Consider the following 22,743-nt stretch of genomic DNA (forward strand, 5'->3'; position numbering starts at 1 on the left):
AAAGATTAAATAGAAAAACAGACATTAGGCTTAGTCTATGTACAAGTTTGATATGAGGTCAAGTACAGGAGTCCTGTTTTAGAATAAGATATTGATGATTTTATAATAATGAAATTGTAAAATTGTTTTGCTGCCAACAGCTACTAACTTGCATCTAAGTATTTATATTCAATACTGAAAGTCAACAGGGAAACACAAAGACATCACACACTTATTGAAACTCTTCAGACCTTCTTACTCTCGCCTTCCGTTTGACAAAGTATCAGGGCAACATTAAGAAAACATATTTTTAAATTGTTCATTTTGAGAATATAATTAAAGTGTAGAGATTACAGTTGTTCTTTCAAGTTAAACTTCTGCCAGGCTCCTATTCCTTCTGTATGTACTGTTGACACTGTTCAGCAGTGTTTTGATTGTACATACATCCTCTTCAGTGCACGAGGGTGTAACCATTGGTATCCTTCTGAAGGACATTCCACTTACTGATCTACACACAGCATTTTGTGGAGGCTACAGCAGCTGTGGCAGTTTTTTGACTTGAAATGACAGCTTTAATCTTTGCATATAAACTTTATTCTGAAAATGAACAATAATTTGTTTTTCTTAATGTGGCCCTGATACTTTGTCGTACTCCTCAGAGATCTGAGAGATCTTCCTGGAATGGTGTCGCCACTTTCCAGAGAACTAATTGGTTAGTAGGAGATTTCATAGCTGCTGAACTGCTCAGTCTAAACTGTAGTGGGTGCCAGCTTGTCCTGGTTCAGAGGGCATTAACAGGTTTTCACAATGCAATTCTCACTCACTCCATTTGCCTCTTTAGCTTATCTGAGTTTTTTTTTGGTTTTGTTCTGGGGTTTTTTGGGTTTTCTTTTGTTTTGTTTTGTTTTTTTTTTGGGGGGGGGGGGGGGGAGGGGGGTACTTCCTGGAAGTAAAAATCTTTTGCAAAATCATACTTTGGACTGGGTGCCAAAGCATGATCTTTAATGTCAAAACCGTCACCCAAATTTACATTAGATTTCAGGGTTTTTCATATGTTAAATGGATCCTAGAGGGTCCCATAACTTATACTGTATAATTATTTAATAAATCACTCATATTAACACTCTAAACTACTGAGATTTGTTTTTGTAATCTAACAGCAGGCATGCATAGAAAGCCTTGAACAAAATAAAATAAAACAATGTGCAAGGTGTGCAGTGCTATCCACAGCAGCCTTGTTGATATTTTCTGATCACTAACACAGAAATTTAAGTTTCATCTGTGATTAAAAGTTGAAAAAGCGAGATTCTGCATGCAGTCCTAATAAAATTGCAGCTTTTCAAACACATTCACATCTTTATGGAACAGCAGAACCTCCAATCATTCAGGAGTACGCAGACCTCAGGCATTTTATATCAGCTGTTTAACATTTGCTGTTAGCTACATATAATTTCTATGCTGTTTTCTGTGGATACGTATGCAAATAACAGTAATTATTATAAGGAAAGCAAAAACTAAAATAATTATTATGACAGGAAGAAATTTATCCCTGTCTCTTCCATCCTTGTCTCCTCCATCCTTGGTGTCTTCATCTGTGAAACCTGCAGAGTAGAAACAGGTGTGAGGAATCTAACCACCGAGTATGCTGAAAATATTTCATCTTTCACATTTTCAAACAGTTATATAGCTGCTGGGAGTAATGCAGAACAATCAGAATAATATATATTGATTGTATCTGCTTGACAATTTTACAGCATATTCAGCAGCTAACAGGAGCAAAGAACAGCATCCAGGAGCATAAGACTACACTGGCTGCAGAAAGTATTATTTTCTCTCTCAAACTGCTGCAGCTGCATTTATTATCGACTGACACAACATGATTCAAAACAAAAAGCTACTTCCATTTCACCCAACTTGCTCCAGTTTCCAACTTCAAACTCTTCGTCCTATCTGACACTCTTTCGCCTCTCATATGCGACGGCAGCTAAGGTGAATTTATTTTGTTCTTCTCCTGAGTTTCTTAAACATATTTATTTTAAGGAAATTAACAAATGACTCTCAATTATGTCCTTGGATGACCTTTGAACTTCTTAATTAACAATTGCCCGTACTCCATTTCTCTTTCTGACTACACCACAGTAGAAAAGTTTGAATCCACCTCCAGTGCACCTGGCCTTGCTTTCCTTTCACCTGGTCTCCTACCCACACACTATATCTACCGTCCTTCTCTCCATCATATCACCCTACTCTCTATCGTTACCTGTCATAGTCCCTACACTCATCTCCACACTCTTGCCTTTCCTTCTTTCTCACTGCCTCCTAACACACCATCCCCTCATCTCTTCCTTTGTCTTTGGCCAACAGTTGCACAGTTTCATCCTTTTGGCCAACAAGCACCAGGGGCAGTCAGTGTTAACCCAGACTGATCCAGTGTGGTAAGCTCATTTGCGATGATTTACACGTTTGATTTGTCAAATATTGTATGTCTTGACCCTCCCCATGTATCTGAGCTTGACACTGGCACTAGAAGTACACTGGACTGTGTCCTCCCCATGTCTACGTTCACCATGCAGACTCTAATAAGCAACAAGTTATCAGACAGAGCTGGTGCAATAAGTTTAAATGACCTTGTAGTTCACTGTGCAGTTTCCCACCATCAAGAGGCTAAGCTAAGGAGTAGTTCACTGCTGACACCCTAACAAACAAACACAGAATCACACACAGATCGGACCCTGCGAGTCGAACATCTATCTACAAACTCACCTGAGGTGGTGACTGTGAGGTTGACAGAGTGCTTAGTCTCAGTCACGACACCTTCTGTGTTCCTGACTGTAATCTCACACTCGTATGTTCCCGTGTCGCTGGTGCTGACGTTCTTCAGAATCACTGAAACATCTCCGTCCTTCATGGTTGGATCTCTCAGCTCCACTCGGCCTTTGAAGAACTGATGCTGGTAGTTTTCATATGGACGCTGGTTTCGGAAGAAGAACACATAGGTGTCTGACTTGAGATCAGATCTTCTCCACTCCAGCAGGATGATGACATCACCTCTGGGACTCTGACACTGAAGAATGGAATCTTCCCCAGGCCTCACTTTGAGCTCTGTGGGATATAAACACAAAGAGAACAGAAAAAAACAAATATCGGTAACATGTTACTGCACATCTTTGAGATGTACTGTGTAGATCACAGTGTTAATGTACTGGCTTAATTATGAAAGCTTTGTTTCCTGACTGAAATATTTCTGACCTTTGATGTTTGAAATCCTCTGCTATTGTTTGCTATACTGCTTTAGCATTTTGAACATGACAGCTCTCCTCCACTTATTCTGTCAATAATGCTTTCTCCTGAAAGCCACTCAAACCTGCGACCGTATGTAAAAAGAAGCAACTCTGTCAAAGACTTTAAAGATTAATGTATGAAGAAAGCCAGTAAGAATGTGCATGTTGCTCTAAACACTAAGCTATAGTTTTAAGAAAGTTTTCACTTTTTAAGGAAATTCTTTTTTTCCTCAGAGGTGAGGGTACAAATTAGAGGTTTATATTATGACTATTTTTGTCATATAAAAATGGTGGTGGCATTAGCATTCACACTTTTATGGTTTTCATACATTTTCAAGCAAACATATAAAAAAGGAGAGAAAAATCAACATGAACTATAATTTTACTAATTTTTGACATAAAAATTACATACTAGCCAAAGCTTTAACTTTCATTTAATAAGACCTTCTCTGTAGGATGGACAGTGATACGTGCACTGAAGAACAAATTTAGTGATATCCATGATAGTCTTCCCCTGGCTGACTAGTTCTGTGCAATACTGCAAATTTTTATACTGATTTTTATACTGACCAAGTAAAAACAGGGCCAGTACTGCTAATTATAATACCAATAATTGTAACCTATAAAGAGGGTGTAACAGAATGATGGACCCAACCACATAGCTTACACTTTACCCTTTTTATTCAGTTGCTAGATGTCCTAACACACTTGGCCGCAGCTTTTCAGCTGCCAACCTCAAACACACAACAACAACCTCAGGGCAGGTCTTATGAAGGAGAGGTGTGAGAACTGATGAAGGTCCAGTCTCTCTGTTACCACGCCCCGCCACAGATGGCTTATGTAGGGTAGAGCAGTGTGTCATGATTTATGAGCACACATTTTAATGACCACTAAATCGCTAATTTTGACTTCCTACTTAAACACAAGAAAGCAGATATTTCGGCTTTTCATGTATTTCGTGAAACTGGGCTTTTTTGGAGAACTGGAATTTAAATGTGCCTTTCTCTAAAGCACTGTGGGTAAACTTATGTAAATGTTTTACGGGCTATGGATAAAATAGATGTGACAACCAACACAAATAGGTTCAGACATTTTTCATATTGTATGTTTGAGCTATCTTTTAGTGGTCAAAATACTAAACTTAGAAGAGAAACAAAGTATCCTATTACCAATATCGATAGCAATACCATGACTGGAATTGGAACTATGGATATTTGGATCAGTCCGCCTATCTCTACCAATCATGGCTCAATTATAAATAGTACCTGTGACCTATTTCTCACAGGTATGTGGAAAATGGAATTAATGTATTTCTTTCCTCTAGTACTCTGATCCTAGCATTTGTGAACCAGATTAGTTTCCCCTGCTGGTTGTAAGCAAGATTACAGTGTAAGGTCTGTAATTTGGATTTTAGCAGAGTGGACCTGGTGAAGTCTTTTTCCTGTTGTTCTTATAGTCTCACCTGCTGCTATCATTGTTAGGTTAGTATGCTTTATGCCTGATGTGTTATTTGACTTCAAAAAAAAATCTGTTAACATTCACACACAAGATCAATAAGCCCCCTGAAGAGGAGGGAACACTTTTACATCATATCTATCATATGGCATCATTCATAACCTGTGCTGTTCCAAAAGTATTTCTTTGTTCTGACTTTGAGTCACACTTTGAGAAAATCATATTGATCTCAAAAACCAACAAAAAAAACCAGCTAAACATTTTGATCTACTGCTGCCATAAATGCAGTAAGACTGAAAAGAAAACTTATCCCAGTTTATTGTTTAACTTTATTTCAGCAATTACTTGTAACTGTTACAATTCATTATAGAGGAAAAGGGACATGCCATTTAGTTATGAACAATCACCTTCATTATAAACCCACTCTTGCATTTTTAGCCTCTTTTTATTGCCTGTAACGCTTTCTGTACAAATGTACTTGAGTATCTTGCAGATTTCAAGATGTAACTGAGGTTTCAAGCGAAAAAAAACAACAGTTTAAAAAAATCGTTATTAAATACAGAGTGCCAACACTCCAGGTTTGCAGGAAGTTTTCAGTAACTCAGGATCAAATAAATCACATTTCAACCACTGTTTGAAAAATCTTTACTAACAAACATCTACAAAGAGTAGGTGAAAATATACATGCTTACAGTTTGCAAGGACTGGAGGATGTCTTTGCGCAGAGAAATACTCAGTACCTTTTGAATTCTTGTTCGCCTAATCAACGCCAGGCTTTGAGAAACTCTTACCGCGGGAAGCAAAATCTGTCCTACCGAGCTGCGCAGCTCAGAAACATTTTTGGCCTTTAACTCGTGGTTTCTCCCTCAGCTGGAACCACAGGTTCCTGGCGCTAAGCCGCGCTGCTAATCCACATTCACGTGCACCTTGACAATAAAAAAAAAAACATAACAAATAATAGCGGCAGGAAAAAAAAAGATGAATCCAAGCAAAACTGCCCCCCAAACATATACATATATAAATATATATGTAATAAGAATTTAACAAGATAAACTCGAAGACATTAAAACATACCCTTTGTGCTGCCTGTCTGCACTGTACCTGGACGTCTTCATGTTTCTGCTTCCTCCTGGCTGAAGAGTTGTAAAAAGTTATTATTACTTCTGTAGTTAAATATCTGCTTCATTACCAAATATTATTAACTGTCAGTGACAGTTAATGGTGGAGAAGTTTTTCAAACCATTCCTTTAGGACAGCAATGTCACACTCATTTTAGATCATCAGCTACATACACCCCACTTTGATCTTAGGGGAGCCAGACCAGTAAATTGGCATGATAAATGTGTAAAACTGAAGCAAATGAAATCTAGTAGTGAGTTTTAGTGAGTTTTTAAAAAAGTGCTTTATTTCTTCTTTAAGAAAAAAACTACTAAAACAATATGAAAACACCTCACTGCTGGAAAATTGTGCATGAAGTTTTAAAAGTAAAAACTATTATTCTGCACAAAGTGTTTGATATCAGCATAAAAAATATTAAAATTACTGCAAAAAGTAAAGGTTGAGCTACTTGATACTTTGAATACTTTGTATTCTGTTTCATGCATATTGAGTTTTAATTTTAATTATATAGTGTGAAATCACAACAACAATTAGATCAAGGGACTTTATATTTATAGAGAGAAAACCCCAACAATCATATGACCCCCTGTGAGGAAGCACTTTAGTGACAGTGGGAAGGAAAAACTCCCTTTTAACAGGAAGAAACCTCCAGCAGAACCAGGCTCAGGATTCAAGGTCACCTGCTCCAGTTCTAACTATATGCTTTAGCAAAAAGGAAAGTTTGAAACTGTCTGTCTCCCAAATCCAAACTGGAAGCTGGTTCCACAGAAGAGGGGCCTGAAAACTGAAGGCTCTGCCTCCCATTCTACTTTTAAATACTCTAGGAACAACAAGTAGGCCTGCAGAGCGAGAGCGAAGTGCTCTAATAGGGTGATATGGTACTACAAGGTCATTAAGATAAGATGGGACCTGATTATTTAAGACCTTGTATGTGAGGAGCAGGATTTTGATTTCTGGATTTAACAGGAAGCCAATGAAGGGAAGCCAAAACAGGAGAAATATGCTCTCTCTTTCTAGTCCCTGTCACGGTTGTAGAATGTCCAGCATCATATTCAGTTAATCATGTTTGAAGTGACTGTCCTGTGAGGCCATTGCTGGAGTGGAGCAGACAGCAAACATGCTACCTCTGCTCGATCGTTAAAACAGCTTCAGTTATACTTTGTTACGTTTTACACACACACACACACACACACACACACACACACACACACACACACACACACACACACACACACACAGGCAAGGTACTCTTTGTTTGTATGTAGACGTCATATGTTAATGAACCTATGTATATTCATGTAACCTCAATAAAAGATAAAACAGCAGTATTATGGGGGAGCGGACGAGAGTCTGACGGACCCATATGGAAAAGAAATAGTAAAAACATATATGATTTACTCATGAAAGTGGCCACTTTCTCATTACTTTCATATTTTTTTTTAGTAAGTATACAAAACATACAAGTTTCATTATATAATTTTTCAAGGGATCTTATTTCTGTTTTCACTCTTGTATGCTTTTCATACAAGTTTCATACAAGACAGATTAAAAACTTTATAAGATTTATATATATCTTTTCCATATGGGGAGGTCAAGTGGTGGAACGACACTTGGCTCCAGGCAGGTCTCCCTCATGCATGAGTAACACGAAGAACTTTGCCTACTTGGTGTTCAATGCTTTTGCTGTGTTTTTAAATTGTCTCGTTCCAGCGGTGGGCCTGTGCTAGACAGACCCAACAGTCTGAAAATACTTTATAGGTAACCAGTCCGGTAAAGTAACAGCTATGATAATCAATAACAATAATCATTATGTGATACCCACTAATGTGTGATCACATTTATGTGAATTAATTTAAGTAATTTCACTTTCAATGTAAGTGATATTTCCATTTGGAAATGCCCTAAATAACTACAGTAATTTTAACAGGAAACTTGGTAACTACCCTGGCATATTTGTAGCGGACGCTTCATTTTTGTACCAGTAGGTGGCAGTGTGAGACCATGGTTTGGCCTGTTGTTAGCAGCCTGACGCGCATGCCACGTCTCCCTGTCTGATCATTTCTTTCCTGTTTACAGGTTCGTATCGTGCCCGAAAGAGAATATAATAGCAATCACATCCATTATATAGCATAGACTAACCATTACGGTTGGAAAGTGAAAGCGTACAACATTGTGTAGTACAGTAAATTACACTTTTGTAAGTATTTGTTTACGGCTTTAGCAGCATGCTAAGGTTAGCATGTTAGTTTGGGTCGCACACCTCCTATGCTCTGTGATGTTAGTGATCGGCTCCACCGTTATTCTGTATTGTTTTAGTATCTTGTTTCTGCCATAAAGTGTTTCCGTGAATTCAGTGCACATGTCAAGATGGTGCTGATTATACCATTCTTTCAAGCTATTTGAGATTTATAGATTTGTCCTGTTGGAATTCATTATGAACCACGTTTTACAAGAAAATTGGTCATGTCTATAACATTGGAATGTGTTATGGAGAATGTGTGTGTGAGCTATGTTAAGAATAAGTAAATACACAGTTGTAATACTGTAAAAGTAATGAAAGGAGTGCATAATTGTGAATTTGAATAAATAATGGCAGAGTATTCAGGAAACGGCAAGCCACGTCTCCCTGTCTAATCATTTCTTTCCTGTTTACAGGACACATATATAGCTGTCTACAGGTGCTGCCACCCGGTACCTGTAACAATTACAGTCTCCAGATGTCTAGTTGCTTGTTTTTGTGTTTGTGTAAATTAGAGGTGTTTTCACAGTGGCTCTTCCATTCACACAGCCACCACAGTTCAACTTGTTTTTTCATTAGCTGCTGTAAGATAGCCGCACATGGTCTTCCCTCCCTCTCTGCAGCCTGCACATGTCTGCACAGCCAGAGCAACGTGACAACATCATAACAAAAACAGAGCAGAGGACAAGAGGTGGAGCTAGTGTATGTGCCATAGGAGTCAGTGTTTACACACACTTGATAAAAACAGGGAAGTACTAGTTTCGACGAATAAAACTTATGCGTTGTTGACGAGCTAACCCTTCAGATCAAACTATGATCATGAATGTATTTCTCTGACAATCTGCAGAAACAGCTGTCTAACAATCTTCTCAAATAACACCGTAAAAACTGCATCTGTTTGAAACTACATAACAAAACCTGCAAACTGTTTCACTTATGATTAAGACACACAGAGCTTCACCTGCTCTAGGTTATTTTGCATTGTACATCAAACATGTCCTAAACTCGCTGACATTTTATTCCACTCATACTAAAACACGCACCAACTGCTTCCGTTTTATCCTGCAAACACTGCAACATGCACGATTACAATGTTTACATTCCCGTTTTAAAAACCCCCAAAAAAACCACAGTCGTCTTTTTCATCTTACCGTATGATGACCACTCACCTTCTAATCCACAACCTACAAAGATCGGAAGGGACAGGAAAAAAGCATTAGACCACATGTCTGCAGGAAAGTTGCACAAGTGTTGATCTGCACCAACTGAGTCTGAATCTGTTTGCTTTGATACTTAAACATGTGTGTGTGTGTGTGGGGGGGGAGTCCTACCTCATGTGACAAATATGGCCAATGTGATTGGCTGTGCCTTTCAGGGAGCTTTGTTTAGTTTTAGCAGCGGCAACCCTGCGCTGCGAGGACCTGCAAGGGAACAGTCTGTCTATTCTCTGTCCTCACTCTGGACACTTGCAGTTGTCACACTTGGAAATCAAATGTGTGAGTGGGTGTTCACAGACGCGGACTACAGCTTTCTTGGCTGCTGCCTCAAAGGACATTGTGCGCTGTCTATCTTGCGTGCTGCACAATACTGTTTATTATTTAGTATCTACTGATATCTACTGCTAGCTAGTTTATTGTGATGGTGCCCTCTTTTTTATTATGTTGCTCTTTGTTGTTTGCTTTCTCTTCTGTTTTTTTTCTCCATACAGGTGACCCAGGTGTTTTGTTTTTGTTTGTTTGTTTGTTTTGTCTTTCTCTCCCCCCCCCCCCCCCCCCCCCCCCCTTCTCACCGTCTCTTCTCCCCTTTGGTTTTCTTTCTCTCCCTCTCTTTCTTTCATTCTTTCTCCCTGTCCTATCCCCCAGTCATGTCTGTCCCGTTTGTAGCAACTGAAAATAAAATAAATTCATAATTATAATAAAGGTCAATCAAATGGACCAATATGGCAAGGCCATGATTAAAAGAAAAAAAAAAGGGAAATCAAATGTGTGATAAGCTGCAGGATTCAAACACAAGTGTAATTTATAAATACATTTTCATACTTTTATTCCACAATCAGAGAGAAAGAAAAAGAGAGAGAGTGCAGGACAGACAGACAGGTGACAGTCTCAGGTGTATACACTGCTACAAACAGGAGGATTTAGTGTGTGTGTTATTACGAGTGCTAAACAAGAAGAGTTCCAGATGGTGCAGTGGACACATGTGTGACTGCTGTGATTAAAGCATCTTTCTTTCAGCTTAACGAGTGAACCGTCAGCTCGTTCAAACACACGTTAAAGTCTGTTTGGCTCAACACCACCGAACAGAGGCAGCAATATAACATAGCTAACATTAACAGTGCAGTGAATCCTGCTTGTGCCGTGATATTCAGGACTGCAAACCGAGCAGCATCACTGACTTTCAGCTTGTTGTGTTTGTGGATATATGACTGACTTTAATTATCCATAAAATCATCACATTCTCTGTGTGGCCAACAGTAATGTTTTAATGTTCTTCATTATTAAACATTTGCACATAAATAAGTGACATAATATTCAGTACTTACTTTTTAAACTTTACTCTTCGGCTGCTGCATTCCAAGCAGCCTTTGAATTGGGACAGCCTTCGTCGCGTCACTGTGACGTAATCGACCTTAAAATGCGGCCTTGGGATACAGCCATGGAGTTGGATACCGGCGGAAAACACCTGCAAAGATAGAACAACAACAACAACCGCACTCATATATATTCAAATAATTTAAAAAAAAAAGTTAATTTACCTGTTACTAACACACACCAAATCCGGTCATTGGTATTGCGTTGTTGTGTGGGACACCAGTAGTCCATGTCTGTTGCTGTAACAGTAGTTCATGTTTAGAATAAAAAAACTATGTAACCAACATATAAAAAATCCCAGCTCACTGACTTGATCGGGGCAATAGTGCCTAAAGTGTTGCATAATTTTGCTGAGAGATCTTTTACTTTGTGGTAATCTTAGATGAGTAGTTTTATGGACAAAACCCACCAGGTCATTCAGTGTTCCCTTAGTGCAAATGTATCAGAGATGTTGGTGCAGTATAACTGAAGTAATGATGTTAAGTCCTTAAAGTCATATTCTTTTATTGTCATGACTCTATTTGAAGCTATTTTTATTTTTGTATGATACCTGATTTATATGGAATATGACTGAAGTAAACTAAAGCCTAAAATACTTAGTCAGTCATTTGTTTAATAGTAACTTAACATTATATAATTCACATATAAAACTATGAAATTGTAATTTTAAATAGTTTAAAAGCATGTAGAAAAAGCTGGGTAGGACATTCTGTGACAAACCACTGGTTTGTATTTATGGGAGGGGGTGTTACGGCCTCCTGATACTGCCCTTGTGTGGGCGTGGTGTTTTTCTCCGCCTCCTCCTCTCTTGCTCCACCCCTGTCTCTCTCTTGCTCTTCTCTCTCCCCAGGACACAGCTGCTGCTCATTGGACTCATTTACCACCTGGGCCCAGTCAGCAATCACCTCTCTGAGGTCATATAAGCTGTGTGTATGTATGTGGGCCCCTGGAAGTGCCTCCTCGTGGTGTGGAGTTTTTGTTGTGTTCTTTGTTGTTGCAACCTTTTTTCCTTTTTCCAAGTGTTATTGGTAAAACGGCGTTGCCGGCTCTTTATGTTAAGATTATCTATAATAAAGACTATTTTATTTACTAAAAACACCAGTCTGTCTTCCTTTCCTGCTTTTCTGGACTCATTTGTTACTGGTCCCCTGACTCGCAGGCCTAGACCCCTTTGGGGGGACGTAACAATAGCATATGTAGGCAAGTATATTTCTCCTTTTTTATTAACAAGCAAAGACAAAAAAGGGAAAAAAAGAAACGGGGTGGGGTTTGGTGGTTGAATTATCCGTCCCCACCAATGCCAAAACCAAATCTACACCCTTGACGAGGACCACTGTAAAGTCAGTGCTTCAACACTCACAGACTTGGCAATTTGGCAATTACCATATTTCTTAGTACTTATAATTAAGAAAGCCCAAGTACCAAAATCTACTTCTTGACAGGCAAAAACAATGAAATGAAAATAAACATGTTTTATGTAACTGCTCTTAGAGTTTGTTTTCCCTCTGCATACAGCTAAGGTCAAAACAGTTAAGATGCATTCATGATGTTAAAAATGCATCATCTTTACATTTTTTTTTAAAACTCTGAAGCATATCTATGGGTCAGAACAGCTTTGAAAACATCAGCCTCCCTCTTTCTCCATAAGAAACATTTTAAGGTTTAAAATCAGATTTTAATTTGATAGAGAATTTATTAGTTGCTTTTCTTTAAATCATTTTTCTATTTAAAAAAAAAAAATCAAGTGAGCCACCCTGTTGGTGTTTTCATTCTTTTTTGTTCATTGCTCTAACACACCTCATGAGTCATATCTCAGCTTGAAACTAAAATGTTAGAGACCTTTTTCCCTCTACAACTACTGCAGAGAAACCACAGACCCCCTAAATGGTGCTACTGAGAGGAAGGAGGAGGGTTTAAGTGCTGCAGTGGAACAACAACAATCTCACACCTCTGTGAGGCACGATGGGACAAACAGCTCTTCTGTGGCTGCTCCGTAAGTAACACGTGCTGCCTTTAAATGTTTTTTGTTTTTTGTTTTTTTTGCTGCCTTTAAATGTTAATGTGTTTCTTGAAGTAAACCTAGTAAAGAGTGGCACTGAGATAAAGCAAAATATATTTACTTTTCCTTACTTACAGAGGTGTTTTAATAATCCACAGAGACGTACATGTGACCAACTAAGGTGTTTTAATTCAGCCTATTTCTGTTGATTTTAGAGGTTTAAAGTTTAACTTAATTGAATTAATTAAAAGTTGAGGCTTTCCATTCAGTGATGCAGACTGCAGTGAGAAGTGTCAAAGGGCATTTTCACATATTCACCCAAAGCACACTGCTCATACAAACTGAGATTTGGTGTTTAAAGCAAGAAAAGAAAAAAAAAATACTAAAAGATGACGAATTGTTTTGTTTTCTCATCAGTTCCAAGGTTTCTGCTTTGCCACACAACAAACCAAGGTTAGTGAATTTATTCTGTGACAAACTAACCAACACAAGCTGAGCAATAAGGACCAAAACTAGAGCTAGAATAGAAACCGATTACACCCAGATGTGTCTGCTATGGAGGTCAAAACAGCTTTAATTTGTTTCAGACGGATTGAACTGAGCTGAACTAGAGCTACATCAAGACAACAAAATCTACAATTGGTAGATTTTGTTGTCTTGGTAAACTACCAATGTATAGTTTTTTTTTAACAAATAGAATCTTTAAGGAATAATTATTTATATATTACAGTGCCAGACTGTGGAACTTTCTCTGAGCTTGAGATCTGTGGACTCAGTCATCGCTTTTAAAAAACAGCTAAAAATTCATCTTTTAAAACTTGCTTTTGGTTGATTTTTGTTTTTATGTTTTAGCGTCTGTGAAGCACTTTATGATTTTATCTTGAAAGGTGCTATATGAATAAAATTTTACTTATTACTTTACTTACTTTATGTTTTTGTTCAAAAATATAAATTCTCTCACAGCTCGTCTGACTGTGAGTCCCAGCAGCTCTCAGTTCTTTAAAGGAGACTTTGTGTCTCTGAGCTGTGAGGAGGACGACAGCTCTGCTGGATGGACTCTGAGGAGAAACACAAGCACAGAAACCCAAGCTGAGTGTGACAAGTGGGGAAAACCAGCTGGTTCTTCATGTAACAACAGTGTTTTCCCATGGGACAGTGGAGTTTACTGGTGTGAGTCCAGAGAGGGTCCCATCAGTAACATGGTTAACCTGACAGTCACTGGTAAGCTGAGTGTGTGGAGTTAGTGTTGATGAAGCTGTGTGTAAATGGATGAAATGCTGTAGTTTGTCTCTGTGTTGAGGTGGATCAGTGATCCTGCAGAGTCCTGTCCTCCCTGTGATGGAGGGAGATGACGTCACTCTGCTCTGTAAAACAAAGACCACTCCCTCCAACCTCCCAGCTGCTTTCTATAAAGATGGCTCCCTCATCAGGAAGCAGCCTACAGGTCACATGACCATCCAGCATGTTTCCAGGTCTGATGAAGGCCTCTACAAGTGTGACATCAGCGGTCATGGAGAGTCTCCATCCAGCTGGATCACTGTCACAGGTAAAATTTAGCTTTCTTTCAAAAATATTAGACCCAAAGTGATTCAAACTGGCCACAAAGATTTGCGTTTCTCTTTAATTACAGGTTTGTCCAACTCTGCGCCTCCTTCATCAGCCTCCAGTACCTCCATCCACTTCTCCTCGTTTTTCTCTCCTCCTCCTCAACGATCCTCTCCTCCTCTCTCTGTGATGGTGTCTATTCCCTCCATATTTGGGCTGCTGCTGGTTGTGCTGGTTGTACTGGTGAGACGCTGTGTTCGGAGGAAAGCTGAAGGTAAGACACACATTCTGGTCAGACTCTGGGAGATTTGGGTAATGGGTGTTAAACAATTTTAAAGGGACATTTCACTTCAAAATCAAATCTACAGTTTTTGTCTACTGAGTGCCACAAAGCTGACATATGAAACATTAAACAGCTCAAACTAAAATTTCAAAATGGATACAAACCAAACACATGTAGGGATGATTATAAGGTGACATGTTTTTTTTTTTGTTTTTTTTTTTTTGGGGGGGGGGGGGGGGGGGGGGTTTAAGAGTCACATGACTGCTGAAATGTTGCTGCCTTTGTGAGGACCTTTGCAATTTTAAATCAAAGTTAAATTAGGTTAGCAACTGTACACAAGTTTACTTCAGCATTTCACATTATTTAATATATTTAAAAATGTAACATTTAATAAATTTGAAAGGTATACAGTTTAGTTGTTTTCCTGTGTGTGAACTGTGATGCTACATATGAGACTTTGTGGTCAAAGAGTTTCGATGTGAGGAACATGTGCCGCTGTCCAGTTTCCTGTTTTCTGACTTAAAAAAGAAAAAAAGAAACCCTTTTACATGGTGTTACTATTTATATTGCTATAAAACATTATCAGCTGATTTATAAATCTGAATGTTCCAAATGTTGGAATTGCAGCAGTATCAGTTCTGTTATAAGTGAAATCTTTGGATTTGGTTTTGCAGATAGAGATCGTCCAGCAGCAGCCATCTACTCATCAGTGACAAGAACAGTAGCAGACGACCGATACGGGTCAAAGAGGACGAAAGGTACAGAAAGTTTATGGCTAGATTCATTTCAAGGCAGAGAGGCCCACAGGATATTGGAATATTGAAAAATAAAGCTTCAAAACACTGATGTTGAAACAGCTGTTGTCTCGCTTCACAAACGATCCTGTCATATCTGTCTGAATCAGATTTCAAATGATTAGAAGGAATAACATGACAATACATTTGAACATTTTACTGGTAAACAGACAAAATGTTGCAACACTTTTATGTGTGGACGTTGATTCTTAGAATGAAGAATGTATTGCTTTTGTATTGAAATTTGAATCAATAACATGTGAATCATTTGGAAGTTTGTGGCTGCCATAACTGGACCATCCACCACGTATCAGTGGTCTGTCTTTGAGGTTTGGAAGCTTCGAATCTTTTTTCTGTACAGTCAGGAAGAAGTCTCAGAAGCTTTTTTCTGAACTCCTTTTATTTCTCACATTAAACCGGACCTGTCCTGGTTACATCCATCTGCATATTTTCATTCTTGTGTTCTGTTAGCGTAGCTTTGCATGATTCAGATGTTAAAGTAACCATTGGTGCAAACCCTCGGCTCATCCTCTTGGTTTTTTTTAGCATCCACTCAGGCATTCTTCTGTGAGAACTGAAAGTTTGTGTAACTTGATGTTTAGGTCAATGCTTACAATAGCTAGTTAGCGCTTTGATATCCAAATAAGTCCACAAGATTTTCTTTGAAAAGATTAATGAAGAACTATCAGTGTAAAACTGTGAAAAAAACCCCACCAAAATCGAAACTAATATTACTTTATATACATTACAATAATAGACTCTTCATGATGCAACAAATTTATGTTACTGATAAAGTAAAGCAGACAAACTGCTAGCTTATTGGGGGTAACGCCTTCAAATCAGCTAATTTCTGATAAACCAAAATAAAAATATAAGAAAACCAACAAAAATAGGAAATAATGTCATAACTAGGCAGAAATAATACATCAACTATTTACAGACAAATGTGTACATTAAAATCTGGTGAGATAATCAACTATTTAAATTACAACATCTTTTATCAAAGACAGCACACAGTCCTGATAACATGATACCAACCAGCTAAAGTTTATCCACTCATGTTGAGCAGAAACATTTGGTTTTCTGTGCAGCATTTGAACACAGAACAGTTCAGCTCTGTGATGAGGCCGTACTCAGGATCAGGTACAAATTTACTCCAAAGCCTTTTATTTCATATTGCTTGGATTATTTGGTTTCACGGCTTAGCAACAGCTTTCTTTACATGATGCATTGTTTTGACACATGAGCAGCTTTGTGGTCATTAAGCTTCCTGTTTTTGAAAAGTAAACTCAGCAGAGGTGTTAAAGTCACCTCAGGTTAAAGGGAGGATGTGCCATGTCCTCATGTTTGCAGCTCTAATTCATGAAAACTCCATTTTTATCTCATCCTAAAAAATGAGTTTCATGTGAGTCACATGACTTTGTTTTGTTTTGCAGAGACTGATCCACCTGCAGTTTATTCATCAACAGCTGACGTCAGTTATGGAGAAATCACCGTCAGGACAAACAGCAGGCACAGAGGTACAGCTGCTCAGGTTTGATACTTGCTCCAAAAGTGTGCTCACATGAAGCTGGTTATCGGCTCCACAAGTCAGACTGTCTACATAACAGAAGATAAATTATAACATTAGAAAAATATGAAGAGGTTAAACACATGAGACACAAAGCTACTGGAGAGAAATCTGGGTCTGAGAGGAAAAGTATTTTATGTAAATACAGTTTTAAAAAAAATTGTGTGTCACTGTGAAAGTGGTGTAATCATGTGTGAGTGATCATTAAGACTAGAATAATATTATTACAGGACAGAGAGGAGAGGTGGAAAGAGAAACAGTTTGCCTCCTGACATCTAAACTTTCTGTAATCTGTGTGTTTGTGTTCAGATCTTCCACCAGAGCCAGCCGTCATCTACTCCTCACTGAAGCCGAGCCACACACCTTCACCACAGTTTAACTAGTGTGACCAGTGAAGTCTAGCTGGCTGCCGAACACAACCCTGCTCCCCTCTCTATATTAGTATTTATTTAATCATATTCTCTGTGTGTTTAGTCATACAGCTGCACTGAACCAATGATGAAGTGGAAATAAAACATTTTTTATATTAAGCGGTTCCCCCCATGCTGATGCAACATCAGAGATTCAAAAAGTCTCTTACCTGAAGCAGAATGAACAAAGTTCAGTCTGAAAGTCTGCAGAGCTCATTTCTGTAAACAGCTGCAGCACATTAGCATACACCACTCTTTTATTTTATTCTTTAGCTGATCTGAACCTCACCAAGAATCATTAAGGAGTGTAGGAATGTCATTTCTGCTTTAACAGACTGAGCATCCTCTCTGCTGAAATGCAAACAGGAGAGGTAGCAGGTATCTTGTCCCCAAAGCATAATTTCAAACTGGTGCTGATGAAATATGCAATGTGACATAACTGCATCAAAACTACCGCTGGACTTTATCATTAGAGGCACTGTCGCAAAGCAACAATCACACAATGTTTTGTTACACGTGCACCAGAGTTCATGACACGCTTCGATTTTTGGGCCACTTTTAAATAAACTTACGACATGGTGCAGTGTGGCAGACATCAGTTTCCTCAGCTGATATCTTTCTAACAGAAGCAGTGACGTGCACAGACTGATCCTGATGAAAAACTTGTAGATTTAGTTATTATTTTCAAGTTGGGCACCTAGTTGTTTTTCTTTTCTCTTTATTCATGCTCATAATAAGTCTTCAGTCTGTGCTGTAAATATGTTGCAATAATCCACTGCTGTGAAGAAACATAGGAATGTCAGACTGGGCTCCCGACTGTTTAACGGAAATTAAACCTCCACCTCTCAGCTGCTACATGTCTCTTCTAATGGAAAATCTGCTGAGCGTCATGTTAACAAATGATAGCCGTACAGTAACTTTTATGCTTATTGTAGCTGTTAGCTAAAAAAGCTAATTTAGCATAGTTTGCCCTGAATTCAGCTTTGACAAACAAATATGATCGACTGTTTCTAGTAGAATTCCAAAGTTGTCATCTTGTACCCTCTCAGAGTACCCCCTCTGTATGCTTGCAGTAGGGAAACATGCAAAACGGTGCCCAAACCTTTGTGTTTTAGCTTTATTTATGTCTTACACAGCATCCCAACTCTTTAGCTAACTTAATAACTTTAGCTAAAGTTAAGCTGCGTTTTCTCTGCTTTCCTGGTCCACGCATAAATGCAAAAACGAATTTTTCAAAATTATCCACCGAGATTTTTAAAAACCCTTTGGTTTTTAAAAGTTTCAGTTTTCAGCGACCGAAAAGACTGTTTACGTGCGTGACGTAGAAGGTATCAAGCAACCCCCAACCTCCAGTCAGATGATAGTCCCACCCTCTCCCTGTCTTGGCGGAAATAAAAAGAAACACGCACTTTCTTTCCTTCTTTCATTCAAACTTTACCTCTAGATGCAAGTGTATGTAAAAATCTGAATTCGCACAGTAGATTCGCAGATTAAAAACTAATTTGGAACACCATTTATAGAAAACAGAAAACAAAACTGTGTGATCGGCAAATCTATGCGCTGGGAATGTCTGTTTGGATAACTGCGTCACACTTGTGGATTTTGTTTTGTGTCTTCCTCCTGGAGTGTACTTCTGCAGGTGAGATGTGCTAATAATGCTTTCGATTATGCTGAGCGAGTTCTTACTTGATGACATGTTTTTAATGAGTTTTTGCTGCTTTTATTAGTGAGCACTTACTTGACATATTTTACCTACATAACCCGCCAGGTGGTTACTGACGTCTATTCATTCATTTGCTGATCAGAGAATAAAAATAATCACGTATCAATGCGTCCATTCAAATAGTTATGATGCTTCCCGTGGAGAGAACAGAAACTATGTCCATGGCTGTTCTTTTCTCCTAATCTTAAGGTACTTCATTATTCCTTTATTACGCAGTTTAGCACAGGATGCACAGCAACGCAACGCCCCCTGCTGGACATGGAATAGAATAAAATAGGATAGAATAAACTTTTATTATCCCACAAATGAGAAATTTATAGTCGTAGAAAGTAGTCCTAGTCGCGCGCACACACACACTTACACTGATAAGCACTCACTCATCCCCCCTCCCTTTCCAACGCCTTCGATGCTTGTGCCCTATAGCAGTCTTATAGCAGTATAGGATAGCAGTCAACTGGACCAGCACAGATGCTGCAGGACCGGATGCGCTGTCTACACCGGCTCTCTCTTACCCTTTACCCGCCCCTGTAGCTTGTCTTGTGTTTCTATGGTGTATTGATAGTCATGTGCTTTTTGTGCTGAGGTGTTTTTTCTGTTATCAAACTGTTCTCCCACTAGGAGCTCAGTCTGAGTGGAGTTTTTTTTCTCCTCCTCTTACCTCATCTAGTGTATTTTCGTTGTTTTTTTCCTATCAGCCTACCTTCTGACATGTCTGCCCAATGTGATGTTTGTGTAAAGTTGGTCAGAAGGTTCCTTTGTAAGTGCGCATGCGCCATTAGCGTGCTGCCTGCTGTAACCCTAATTTCCCTCGGGATGAATAAAGTATTCTGATTCTGATTATATACATAAGCAACCGAAATTCATATACACAGATAAAAATGTAGGTAGATTTGTACACAAGTGTGGGTGGTATATAAATGCTCCTGGTGAACTATACAGTGTACAAACAAGCTGTTAACAAGCAATTACAAAACATCAGCTTAGCTTAGACAACATCCTCTCTCCCCAACCTGCTCCATGGACTTCAGTGGACAGTCCAGGACAGAGAGTCCTGTTCACCCCGAAGGATCTCAGCCACCGTAGCAGGTGAAGACAACTTAGACCCTTTTTGTAAAGTGTATTTGTGTTCGTGGACCAGTCCAGTTTGTTATTGAGGTGAACACCCAGGTATTTGTACTCCAAACCCTGGATGTTCACTGGTGTAATAGAGAGTGTCAGTCACCAGCTCCTTTATCTTGCTGGCATTGATGCAAACATGGTTCTGTTCACATCAGTTGACAAAGTCACTGATGACACTTCCTATTCTTAATACATCCTGTATTAAGAATAGGAAGTAGATGTAAAACTATGATGATGATGATAATAATAATAAATGTTTATTTTTATTATTATTAATAAATATTTTCATAATAATAATGGATTGCATTTATATAGCGCTTTTCGAGAGCCTCAAAGCACTTTTACAATTCCTCTATTTATTCACTCTCACATTCACACACTGGTGGAGGCAGCTACATTGAATAACATTTAATACTTGTGTGATGGTTTGACCAGTGTGCATATCTCCAGTGTCTTCTGATTGGCTGCTTTAGAAGTGAACAGTTATACTTGGATCCATCTCTGCTCTGTGTTGTTTCCTCTTTCAGACCAGAAAAACATCACAGCTGAGTCTGGACAAGACGTCACTCTGACATGTCGAGCTCAAAACAACGACTTCAAGCTTGTAGAGTGGAGCAGAACTGACCAGAGCAGAGCTGAACATGTCTTTTCGTGCCGGATTGTTACGAAAGGACACTTTGCTCCAGTTGAGCAGCATCCATCTTTTAAGAACCGGGTGGATCTGCAGGACAGACAGATGAAGGATGGAGACGTGTCTTTGATTCTGAAGAATGTGATGATTAATGACACTGGAACATACAACTGCTGTGTTGTTGTGGGATCACTATCATGTGAACCCATCAACAGCATCTACCTTCATGTTGTTGATCCTCCAGGTGAGTGAGTAGAGCTGAGTGTGTGTGTGATCAGAGGTGAAGCTGCTTCCTGGTTGTTGATGTTTGTTTCTAAAGATGTTGTTGATGAGACTTTGTAGAAAGCAGCTGGTCTGAGTGATGTGATCAGAGTGCAGTAGATAATGTCTGACAGCAGTTTGAAGAGGAAATGGATTCTGTTCTGTTCTTCACTCATCACCTACCTGACAGCTGACACCTCACACCTGTTTCTCACCTGCAGGTCAGACAGGAGGACAAAAGAAGGATGAAGACAACAAAGATGGAGGAAAGGAGGACAGAAGGAAGGAGGATGGACCTTTTGGACTGATAGTTGGTCTCTCAGTTTCTGCTCTGCTTCTTGTTGCTGCTGTTGTTGTTTTGATCTACAGAAAACATAAGAAGCAGAACCGGGATTCATACCAGCCTCCTGTTGAAATGAAAAATCTCAGAGCATTTCCAGATGAGCTCTGAGTAGGGATGGGTATCGAAAACCGGTTCTTGTTGAGAACCGGTTCCCACTGTTTCAATTCCTTGGAATTGTTTGCCATTTTTGCAAACGATTCCCTTATCGATTCCAGTCGCCCCGAATGACGTCACCACGTTGCGGAGCGTCATTTACCTGGCAGGAAACACGGCGCCTAAGCGGCTCAAACGCTCAAAAGTTTGATTATACTTTATGAGAACCGATGACAACAGGGCAACTTGCAAAGTAGATATTTCATTTAAGGGAGGAAACACTACGAATATGCAAAAGCATTTGCTCACAAAACACGCGATGACACGCGTTTTTAATTCCGCTCCGGACTCGTGACTCTCAACCCAGCAGCAGCGGTAACGTTTGCACGTCCTCTCCCGTTAATGCGGCAGGTAAATAATCAACTAACAGTGCATATTATGTTAGCGCGATCTGCCTTATTACAAGACCTGCCATTACTGTACATGTACATGTACTCTGTCTGTCTCTCTCATCATGGTCACCTATAGGTGACCATGATGAGAGAGACAGACAGAGTCTGGCTCAGATGCTGGCAGTTCTCGCTGCAGTCTACCCGTAGCGTCTCCTTTCAGGCCAGGATAGACGAATGTCACCGAGCAGTGTCTAAGTTTGTGGTAAAAGGCTTGCACCCATTTGCCACAGCAGATGCCCCGATTTTTGGTAAGTGAATGTGTTTAATTGTAGGCAGGGACATTACTGGATATTCTTGTGTAATTGCCACAGAACAATTTATGTTATACTTTGTTATTGCTACAGAAGAATATTTATTTTATTATTTTACATTTACAATTTTGTTTCCTGGGGACCCTGTGACACCCCATTGAAGAGCCGTAGGCTGGATCTCTTAAGATCTCACTGTTGGGTTTGTAAGGCCACGTTACTCCTAAATTTCTATCTTGTTCAAAGAGAAGATATAAAACAAAGTTCTAAGCTAATCGACCTTAGTGTTCTCCTTTTTAAAAAAAAAAAAAAAAGAATCGATAAGAGAATCGATAAAGAATCGAATCGTTAAACAGAATCGAAAATGGAATCGGAATCGTTAAAATCTTATCAATACCCATCCCTAGCTCTGAGTCTCCTTCTGTTGCTCCAAATTCCCAGCGTGTCACTCAGCACAGGAACAAACAGATGGCCTGAGGACGTGTTTATCATGAAACGTGTGCTAAATTTCTTTTTCAGGGTTTTTATTTATTTATTTCTGTGACTGAAAAACTGACTGAAATTCTGGATTCTCTTCTGTTCTTTACTCACCACCTTCTTCTCACCTG

General features: G+C 39.1%; 2 protein-coding genes across 2 annotated transcripts; one reads left to right on the forward strand and one right to left on the reverse strand.

Annotated features, from left to right (window-relative positions):
- Positions 1–904: 904 nt before the first annotated feature.
- Positions 905–9,338, reverse strand: LOC146635271 (coxsackievirus and adenovirus receptor-like). Its single transcript, XM_085346335.1, has 3 exons — positions 9,243–9,338; positions 2,743–3,081; positions 905–1,580 (listed from the first exon to the last, which is right to left on the reverse strand). The coding sequence occupies exons 1-3, from the start codon at positions 9,298–9,300 to the stop codon at positions 1,420–1,422; spliced, it is 558 nt and encodes a 185-aa protein (XP_085202461.1). The 5' UTR covers positions 9,301–9,338; the 3' UTR covers positions 905–1,419.
- Positions 9,339–18,716: 9,378 nt separating this feature from the next.
- Positions 18,717–22,216, forward strand: LOC146635272 (uncharacterized). The gene is made up of 3 exons (XM_085346053.1): positions 18,717–18,904; positions 20,635–20,982; positions 21,221–22,216. Exons 1-3 carry the CDS (start codon positions 18,832–18,834, stop codon positions 21,448–21,450), a joined length of 651 nt encoding a protein of 216 aa, XP_085202179.1. The 5' UTR covers positions 18,717–18,831; the 3' UTR covers positions 21,451–22,216.
- The last annotated feature ends 527 nt before the right edge of the window (positions 22,217–22,743 follow it).

The sequence above is a fragment of the Diplotaxodon limnothrissa genome, linkage group LG3 (assembly GCF_057381915.1).
Source record: "Diplotaxodon limnothrissa isolate DT_005_m linkage group LG3, D_limnothrissa_male_GT1.1, whole genome shotgun sequence".
NCBI lineage: Eukaryota > Metazoa > Chordata > Actinopteri > Cichliformes > Cichlidae > Diplotaxodon > Diplotaxodon limnothrissa.

What these genes read in the sequence shown, in the direction of transcription:
- LOC146635271 (XM_085346335.1), bottom strand. Translation starts at nt 9,300, where the DNA reads ATGTGGTCTAATGCTTTTTTCCTGTCCCTTCCGATCTTTGTAGGTTGT. An exon ending in TGTAGGTTGTGGATTAGAAG is followed by an intron (nt 3,082 to 9,242) that starts GTGAGTGGTCAT and finishes TATATCCCACAG; the next exon opens with AGCTCAAAGTGAGGCCTGGG. An exon ending in CCTCACAGTCACCACCTCAG is followed by an intron (nt 1,581 to 2,742) that starts GTGAGTTTGTAG and finishes TCTACTCTGCAG; the next exon opens with GTTTCACAGATGAAGACACC.
- LOC146635272 (XM_085346053.1), top strand. Translation starts at nt 18,832, where the DNA reads ATGTCTGTTTGGATAACTGCGTCACACTTGTGGATTTTGTTTTGTGTC. An exon ending in CCTGGAGTGTACTTCTGCAG is followed by an intron (nt 18,905 to 20,634) that starts GTGAGATGTGCT and finishes TTCCTCTTTCAG; the next exon opens with ACCAGAAAAACATCACAGCT. An exon ending in TCATGTTGTTGATCCTCCAG is followed by an intron (nt 20,983 to 21,220) that starts GTGAGTGAGTAG and finishes TCTCACCTGCAG; the next exon opens with GTCAGACAGGAGGACAAAAG.